Source organism: Ostrea edulis, chromosome 4, assembly GCF_947568905.1.
Source record: "Ostrea edulis chromosome 4, xbOstEdul1.1, whole genome shotgun sequence".
Taxonomy (NCBI): Eukaryota; Metazoa; Mollusca; class Bivalvia; order Ostreida; family Ostreidae; genus Ostrea; species Ostrea edulis.
Window position 1 is genome coordinate 35,491,380 of NC_079167.1, and position 10,605 is coordinate 35,501,984.

General features: G+C 35.5%; 1 protein-coding gene across 1 annotated transcript; it reads left to right on the forward strand.

The window, feature by feature from the left end:
- LOC125671821 (uncharacterized) lies at positions 1 to 1,388 on the forward strand. Its single transcript, XM_048907759.2, has 2 exons — positions 1 to 1,028; positions 1,137 to 1,388. Exons 1-2 carry the CDS (start codon positions 89 to 91, stop codon positions 1,184 to 1,186), a joined length of 990 nt encoding a protein of 329 aa, XP_048763716.2. The 5' UTR covers positions 1 to 88; the 3' UTR covers positions 1,187 to 1,388.
- The last annotated feature ends 9,217 nt before the right edge of the window (positions 1,389 to 10,605 follow it).

Below are 10,605 nucleotides of genomic sequence, written 5' to 3' on the forward strand. Positions count from 1 at the left end.
GTCACGAATGGATTCCCATAACACAATGTGCAAGGATTACAGAGTTACTTCGACTCTGTAAAATAAAACGAAAATAGAAAACGTGGACATGGCCTCCAAACCTCTAAGCGCAGAATATGCTAAATCGGGCAAAGCAGGTTGCAAGGGTTGCGGGAAGTCCATCAACAAAGGTGAACTTCGCATAGGATTTGTTGGCAAAGCGAACTTTGGTGCCACTGCGTGGTACCATTACGATTGCATCTGGACAGACGTGAACAATTTGAAATTGATCGACGCCTCTAAGTCTGCGAAGGATTTGATCCTTAATTACAGTGAGTTAAAGGATGAAGACAAGAAGAGAGTGGACAAGGATTTGCCAAAATTCTGCAAAGAGGCTGCAGAGAAGGCAAGCAAGGCCGAACCGAAGCCGAAGACTGATATGGCAGCAGAATACGCCCCGTCAGCAAAATCATCCTGTAAAGGCTGCTCAGAGGCCATTGGCAAAGGCACGCTACGTCTCGGATTCCCCGGAAAAGCCAACTTCGGTGCCACCGCGTGGTATCATTACGACTGCATATGGAAAGACGGCAGTCCAAGTTTGGCGCCAATTGATACGTCTAAAAGTTTGGAAAAAATTGTGTACGGATTTAAAGACCTGAAAAAAGAACATCAAACGCTTTTAGAAAAAGACCTCAAGAAAAACTGTAAATTAGCAGAGGAGAAGGAATCAAAGCCTAAACCGCCTCCGCTGAAAATGACCGCGGAGTATGCTAAATCGGACAAATCGGAATGCAAAGGTTGCGCAGACAAAATCGTTAAAAATGCTTTGCGTGTAGGATTTACCGGAAAGGCAAACTTTGGCGCCGTGGCATGGTACCACGTGGATTGTCTAAAGAAATCTCCTAAGGAGTATGCAGAGGGCATCAGGGCTGATGAGTCTGTAAAACAAATTGTTGATGGTTTTGACAAACTGAAAGAAGACGATAAAAAGAAAGTGGAAAGTGAAGTGAAGACATTGTTACCAGGAGCATCGAAACGAAAGTCAGAAGGTAAATTTAAATGTTCGTGGTTATCAGTTGAGTCAATTTAAAGTCTTGAATTTGAAATAATAGATGATGGTTAGTTTATACTGAAACAAGATATATTCATTTCTATAGGTGATGAAAAATCCTCTCCCGCAAAAAAGACCAAGAAACAGAGAAACTGACCACTGGCCTGTCATTGGACTTGCTGAAACATAGGGATGGACCTGTCATTTGGATTTTGACTGAAATGCTGTTCATTGAAGACTTGCATAATAGCAAAAATTATCGATTTGTTTTTTATCATTTTAACCAATGTACGTATGTTCATTTGTTTACACGTGTGCAATGAAACACTTCTTTAAATAAATTTCACCCCACATAAAAGATTAGCATTTTTTAATGAAGAAAATGGATTGATTCGCAAAAATTCATATTTTCACACACACACACAGACGCGCGTGCGCGCGCCTCTTTGTCGAAGAATGGACATGTTGCTTTACACATGTTGATCGGTGTGTCGGATTCGTTGGGTCTTGCACATCAGTGATAAAGCACCTCGCAGACGTCATGCTTGGTTACAGGTAGGCTAATTATACACATCAATGTGCACAAAATCACTATTGTTTAGATAACTGGAGAACGCTCTTATCTAGCATATACTTTGTAGACAAATACACATTAAGATGCAGATAACCCCCACTTGCTCCAAAGGTAGTATATGTCCGTTCAGGTCAATTTAGTTTATTGCGGAAACGTATAGACATCAACGTTTCAGTCTCTCAAAGTATAATGACGGATGTGGGTATACATGTAGTACAGGTAACTATGTTGTCCATGGTTCTATAGTACAGGTAACTATGTTGTCCATGGTTCTATAGTACAGGTAACTATGTTTTTCATGGTTCTATAGTACAGGTAACTATGTTTTGCATGGTTCTATAGTACAAGTAACAATGTTTTTCATGGTCCTATAGTACAGGTAACTAAGTTTTGCATGGTGTTATAGTACAGGTAACTATGTTTTTCATGGTTCTATAGTACAGGTAACAATGTTTTCCATGGTTCCGTAGTACAGGTAACTATGTTTTCTATGGTTCTGTAGTACAGGTAACTATGTTTTCCATGGTTCTGTAGTACAGGTAACTATGTTTTTCATGGTTCTATAGTACAGGTAACAATGTTTTCCATGGTTCCGTAGTACATGTAACTATGTTTTTCATGGTTCTATAGTACAGGTAACTATGTTTTGCATGGTTCTATAGTACAGGTAACAATGTTTTTCATGGTCCTATAGTACAGGTAACTATGTTTTGCATGGTGTTATAGTACAGGTAACTATGTTTTTCATGGTCCTATAGTACAGGTAACTAAGTTTTCCATGGTGTTATAGTACAGGTAACTATGTTTTCCATGGTGTTATAGTACAGGTAACTATGTTTTGCATGGTGTTATAGTACAGGTAACTATGTTTTGCATGGTGCTATCGTACAGGTAACTATGTTTTTCATGGTTCTATAGTACAGGTAACAATGTGTTCCATGGTTCCGTAGTATAGGTAACTATGCTTTCCATGTTTCTGTAGTATCCGTGTCATACATGTAGAAAAAAAGTAGACAGTGTAAAAATGGATGGACAGAGAGTGTACAGAAATTTCTGCATTTACATGACAAGATATTTACCCAGATTTCTAAGTTTAACAGCCTTGGGTCCATAAAACCGTGTGGATTTATCATGCTCTCCCAAGGTTAAGGCTACTACCAGGCTAAATATGCTTCATCTTAGTGCAGCATGTTACTTGATGCGTGGGGAGCGCAATACCTCGCATACTTATACTTTGTACCGGTAGGCTATACCTCGCATACTTATACTTTGTACCGGTAGGCTATACCTCGCATACTTATACTTTGTACCGGTAGGCTATACCTCGCATACTTATACTTTGTACCGGTAGATTATGTAGATGACTCCTCTTGCTCATCAGGTTGGTATGGTCAAGGTCACTACCAGACCAAACAGGTCAAATCTTGTGCAATGGATAACTGGAGACTGCATGAATTTGCCTCGTAGACTTAATTATACTTCCATATATATATATATATATATACACATGTATATATATATATACATATATACATGTATATATATATATATGGAAGTATAATTAAGTCTACGAGGCAAATTCATATATACTTACTGATATATATATATATATATATATATATATATATATATATATATATATCAGTGAGTATATAGATTTACATTAGATTAATATAATAGAAAGGAAAGGAACAAACCTTATCAAAGCGATTTGATTGGCTTAGATAGACATAATTCTGATTTTCTTTGGATTCCCCCTTTCTATCGATTAAGAATGAAATCCCGACACAAATTGCAATTTCTATCTCATGAAAATTATTTTTTCTTTATTTCTTATAGCACAAAACTAATTGGGGGGGGGGGGGGGGGGGGGGGGGGTCCTTGTGAATTACATACTTTTCGGGCTTTTAACGTTTACTACGTGTTTTTAGATCAAGATCAAAAGTAGATGACTTTCACCCTAAATGACAGAGTATATAGGCGCGGGGGGGGGGGGGGGGGTCACCCCACCCTCATTTGATGCCCAAAAAATTTCCTCCAAGATAAATTTTCACCGCAGTATTTACATCGCAAAGTAGAAGAATTACCATATAAATTTGTAGATCCTTTGATCCGTTCACCTATATCGCTACACAAGCGATATCCCTTTTTTTTTTTAGAATGTAGTAATGTAGGCAGGTAAATCTTCCAATCTGGATTCAGAAAATGCACGCATAAAATCGTTAATTTATTAGATATGAATTTTACTAGCAATATTTGTATTGTAATACTGAATTTTTAACTTCTTTGAACACCCCCCCCCCCCGGATATGGGGAGATTGGCCCCCTAGTGTCCTCGCTCCATAACTTGGATATCTGCCGCAACTAGTTGGAAACTCCTGGAACCTTTCCTTTTAAGAATTTTTTAGATCCACCTCTGTGCAGCAGTTTGGAAGACGTCTACAATCAAGAAGAAGTTATGGTAGATGTCATAATGAAACTTTAATCGCTCAGAAACTAACTAGCCTTTTTACAGAATTCTGTGGATAGGTATGTAGGCTATACAAGTTGAGTTTGCCTAATAGCTAATCGAATTATCAATACTAGAATTCGGATTGCCCCGAAAAGTAATAACACTTCTGCTGAACCACTTGAGGAAATTTTGAAAAAGAAAACAAAATTAAAATCCAAATTTCGCTTTGCTTTGATGCATGATATAAATATCTAATGAAATCTGTCAAGCTGTCCTAATATTTCAAATAGAATAATATTTATGAAAATATAATATTTGCCCGATATATGCCTCTTGAAATTGAAAATTTTGTTTGATATTCTAGTCGTGGATTTAGAAAACATTAAGAAATAACTTTTTCAATTTTATAAATATTTTTTTTATTTGAAAACTAGAACGTCCGAGTCTTTTAAGCATGTTTTATTAAATATTCATATCATGCATCAAGTCACAGCAATATTTGGACTCTGAAATCTCTTATTTACAAACAAAACACCTTTTTAATCACCCCGGGGAAAAATACAAAAATGCATATAAAATAAGTGAAAGTTTGTATCGTACTTTCGATGGTGAAATCATACTTCACATGAGATGCTTTAACGAGCCATGAAATAAAAATTTGGCATAGTGAACAACCTTAATGGGATTGTGAGTGCAAATTTCCGAATTAATCTGGAGAATTTGCTTGCATATATCCTTAGAAATCCACATGGCATTGTTGTTACCTGCATTCATGAGATGATCGGGAGGGACCACCCTCCTCCCTTTAGTCACTGACCGCATATATACCTAATCACCTCGACTATCCTCTTCGTGCTCGCTGGCACATTTATAATGCCCCAAATATAATCTTGAAGGAAATATTCCTATTGCATGAATATGTTGTTGCTTTTCGGTGAGATCCAAGCATGTTCGTCGTGGCTGTTCATCACTGACCGAACGATTCAAAACGAGTCGGCCTCTTTGTGTTCTTGTAAGTCTTTAATTGGCTTTTTTTTTAAAAATTAGCAGACAGTCGAATAAAGAGGCCACCGCGTGATTTGGGGGGGGGGGTGTTTGTTTTGGTTTAGTTTTTTTTTTTTTTTAGACCAACCTGCGTTGCCATTTTCAGAATAGCTACAGAGCTTTTATCTCTGGAGATCGTCCTTCTCTACTTTGATATACTTGTTTACATACAGTATTTCATAGGGCGATGATACACAATTCCCACTTTTTATCATATATGAAATGGACATCAGCTAACACCAAAAGATTTAAGTTATCAATGCTTCCAATGAGCCACATCTACTGGTATTTCTATGGGATTCAGAAATAGCTCTTAATGAGTATTGAGTACTTTGTGTATAGTATAATGATTATTGAGTACTTTGTGTATAGTATAATGAGTATTGAGTACTTTGTGTATAGTATAAAGTATAGGAGTGGATCAAATAATACAATTCTGCATTAGATCGGAGAGGTCGGAAACACATTTTAAACAAAGTACAATGAAACTTAATAAAGCACAGGCGCTTGTTTTATAAACTTCGGAAAGCTCTGCTGTATAATAACACTGTGTTGTATAGTATAGCTTGCGAAGTTTATGAAACAAGCGCCTGTGTATTAAAGTACTAAGTAGAGAACTGTTGAGACTTTTAAGTACTCTTGAGTACATGTACTCTGTTTAGTAGGACCTGAGTACAACATGGTATGGAATTCTTATACATGTAGATGCCTAATTTTGATTGGATGCCTGTATTTGTATGGTTTAACATTGTAAACTGTGTTTTCCACAGGCACCTGAAGTATGGGTATTACTACTAAAAAGAGATATCTCTTTAAAATAAGAGATATCTCTTGGATTTAAGGTAGTGATTGCATGGACATTGAAAATTAATGAATCTATGAATTTTTCTGATTTTTTACATATTTTGTAGTTGACAGTATCTGTAACTCATTATGAAAGTATCATATATGGTTTTCACGGAAATTGTGACGCTACGGTTGTCATAGTATCCCCCCTTGTCGACTTTCCGTAATAAATGGTACAGGTATTTCAGGTGATGTTTAAAAATGATACAAAAGGGGTAAGTGATACAAATTTTATATCAAACTGAAGTTAAAGCCTTAAATAATATATAATTTGTATTAATATGTCCATTTATTTTCATATGAAGTAGAAGCAGGGCTGCTTATGAGGAATTTCGAAATTTTTAGAAGGCGATTATTCACCAGAGTAGACATATTTTCACCCCCTGAGAAATAAATGACCAATGGATTTTTTTAAATTTTCAAATATGTTTTAACATATGTTAGTAGGAATTTTTCCTGAAAGTATCAATATTGGTTTTCAGGTTTACTATGGCGCTATGAGCACTAAAGTTACCCCCCCCCCTCCTTACATAAATGCTGCAGATGATAATTACAATAGATATGCATTTTACATGCATTTATTTTGATTCAAATTAAAACTATAAAAATGTTTGATGTTTATTATTGAATTTATTCCACATAGAATCATAGTACTGTTGCTTTGGAGATGTTTTTATTACTTTTTGTTTGAAATTACTTGCATATTCATGCTCTGGAAGTGTATGTTAAAAACGCGGGAAATATAACCCATCCGATGTAAACTGTGCATTGTGACGTCGATTCCTGTTGCAGGTTGTCTTTATTTTTTTTTCTTTCTCATTTCAAACCAAGCGATTATCAAACAACAAAAAAACTTTCTTATTCTTTATATTTTTATAAGAAACAACTAAACTAATTGAGTAAAGATACTAACAGCAAGTGCTACTTTTCAGAATACGTGTACACACTTTTTGATTTCTCTCAACATCCACGTTATGTAGTAGCATTTTAGATTTATGTGCACTAACACTATATATATATACATGTCATGAAATTCATAGTATTATATATTATGATTTTAATAGGCCTAGTGGTTTGTGAATTAAATTTACGTGCTGTAAGACTGAAAATTAACAGGGGGGGGGGGGTATACATGTATATATGTATCATTGAGACTTTTAGGGCCTAATGACTATTATTTAAAAGATAATTAAAGCATAAGGGAGTTTTCATTTGTATTGTATTTTATTTGTATATTTCTAAACATATTTTCACTTTACCCTATGTCTGGTTATAGCTGACAAGTCTTTGTTTCCATCGTCTCTCGTTATTACTGTCAGATTACTTGACGTATTCCGGAATCGGAAACAATAATTTTGACATGCGAGCTCGTGGGTATTTGCCAGTTGGAAAATGATTTACGCCCACCACTGTAAGTTCGTGATCACATTCAAAGTGAGAGTCATTCGTTTCATCTGTCATAAGAAAATACACTGCGGAAAGATTTTTCGATACTTTAGAATGTAATGAAAATCCTGAAAGAATTGAGGCATTTTTTTTCGGACCGGTCGAAAATGGGAATAGATTTTAAATCTTGTGAAAGTTTAATTTCCGCATGTGTCGGAATCACAGGCACGTGTTTCAGTAAATAACTTACGACCTCTGTATGCTAATAATAACACGTGTTATTATTAGTATACAGAGGTCGTAAGTTATTTACAGAAACATGTGCCTGTGGTCGGAATAATATGCTATATATATATATATATATATATATATATATATATATATATATATATATGAAAATTACACTATTTCTAATATGTTTGGGCGATTCAGTACTATTTTATGTGTTTCTATTAGGAGCAATGTTTTAAGACCCCCCCCCCTTTTTTTGTCTCTATTAGAATGTTATTTTGAAAATGAAGAATGTATGTTATACCAAGATATCATGACAATAAAATATTGATTTACTCTGTGTTTACCTCTGGTGTACCTTTGTATATAGTGTAACGTAATGCACGATTGTGTAACGTAATTCACAAACTTATAACTACTCTGTTTTAATGTCAGATAATGACTAAAATAAGTAATGCTGAGCTAATGCTCTGCGCGCATCAATTCATTTGATGAGAGAAATAATCGATTTGATGCGCACATCAATTCAATTAATGCGCACAATAATATTGAATTGATGATGTCTTTTAATAATTAAAGATATCTTCAATTATTTGAGTTTATGTCATTTTGGTGCACCATATTATCCCACGGGGGGGAGATGGAATAGCTGTTTGGGATGCATCATGTTTTTGTGACGTTTGTTTTGTAGACAGGAAAGTGGTACAGTTTTGTGACATGTTTGAGGGATGGATAAGTCATATGATTGATTAATCGATAGTATTATGTTGTAACTGCCTGCTCCAGATACTCTCACCCATATGGAGAAGGCATGATTGTCGGTGAAGGGCTGCAAAATTTAGGCCTTTGCTCGTTGCTTAGGGTCTTCGAGCAGGGAGGGATCTTTATCGAGCCGCACCTGCTGTGACACACGACCTCGATTTTTGCGGTCTCATCCGAAGGACCGCCCCATTTAGTTCCCCCTAACGACAAGTAAGGGATACTGAGGACCTATTCTAACCCGGATCCCCACAGGATGATTATAATACGAGTTCTAACTGAGAGTGGCATTTCTACCAACAGCAACAGTACTACAGACAAGCCAGCAGTAGCAGTGGCGTAGCTTCCATTGAGGCAACCGAGGCAGCTGCCTCGGTAAAAAAAACAAACCCACCTTTTACGTTGTTAAAATGTCGATAGACCCCCTGCCTCGGTAATATTCGAACCCAAGCTACGCCTATGAATAGAACATACTGTTGATAAATCCGTGAATGCAAGTGAGCTCTATCAAGTAGATGCGTATGTTGCTGCCATGTACAAAAATAAATGGTATATGGGAAACAGTGGCGGATTTAAGGGGGGCGCAGCCGGCGCACCCCCCCCCCCCATAAAATTTTCAAATTGAAGGTAAATCGTGGTATCTTGTTTAGAAAAATGTATTAAACGATATAAGAAGCAATAATTTCTTCCACTCCCGGAGAAATAAATGACAAAATCTTTTGATTTCTTGAATTCCTTTGATGGGATAATTTAATTTTTTCAAAAAAACCCTAAATTAATTTGCGTCATATTATTAATTTCACCTTATAAAAAATGATAGAAAATAGTACAAATGACTAAATAGGAGATATATTTCAAGCCCTGTAAAATCCAGGAGCTTCTGAGGGCTTCGCCTCCTGGACCCACACCAGGGCTTCGCCCTGGACCTACGGGGGGCCTAGAAAGGTGGCCCTCAGACCCCCTGCCTCATAAAGTGGTGCCCCCTGTAACCGCAATTCCTGGATCCGCCCCTGGGAAAATCTTTGAATATGACGAAGATATCAAGAATATCATATCACAAGCCAGTAAAGAGGGACAAGACACGTAATGTGTTTAAATTCTCAGAAAAGGGCCTAGAAAGGTTCAGAATCTTTTTGAAGAACTGTAATAAATCTTCTTTTGATAAGAAAAATGTACGTATTCAAAATGTTTACTTCCATATTAACACCTACAAGTTCATATGTGAATTACGTTACACCGTCTGTTTTATAACTTATGATTCTGTTTTTTCAGACTATACAACTGGTGATTTCGCTTAATATTTAACAAGGTGTGCGAAACGTAATTTAATTTGATGTTTAACGATCATAAAAATTTAGAGATATATCTATGTTATCATTTGCAAAGATAGTGTAATAAGAATTTTCATTTTCCGTATTCCAATTTGTGGAATTGTCACTGTTAAATCATTAGAAAACATGAGTATGTATTTTATGAATGAATGTGAATTACGCTACAAAGACGACCATTATCTCAAGTCTGAAAATAAATATTTCCTTTGAATGTTAACGTACAAAAACCTTTGAATATCTCTTTTTAAAAAAGATGTACAAACGAAAACATATATCAACTTCTTTGTTAATTTTAGTATGCAAGTCTATCCAAAGAAGAAATAAAGTATAATTTCCCCATAAACAATTCCCCCCCCCCCTTTTTTCAATGATAAAGTGTATCAAATATGGACTATTTTAGTATATATGTAGTAAATTTTGAATTACATTTTGGTTTTTAATTTCATAACTATTATATATCTATAAAATAATAATATTTGAAACATCATTTTGAATACTACAATAACAAATGTTTTACATTTTGAACAGTATCTAAAGCAATAACGTAATTCACTGCCAAAATTACACTGGATTTCTTTCAAATGTGTGTAGAATATAAATCCTACTTTCAAGAGCTACCGTATGTGTTTTCTAATTCTACAAATATTGCTCTATCGAAATCAAAACATTTCCTTCATTTTCAGAGTTGAAATTTTTCAGCCGTTTTTTGAAACTATTTGGGGCACTTTAATTGACGTTGGATGATATGCTATATAGACGCAATATTGTTGATTCTCCGTTATGTTCTTGTGGTGTGAAAGAAGACGCTTATCATTTCATCTTTATTTGCAGTAAATATTCAAATGCTAGATATAAGTTAATGGATAGCTTGCTGAGGTTAAATGATCTAGTTATTATCGATGTCCACCTTCTACTTTGGGGTAATAATGCTTTGTCTTCTGAGTTAAACAAG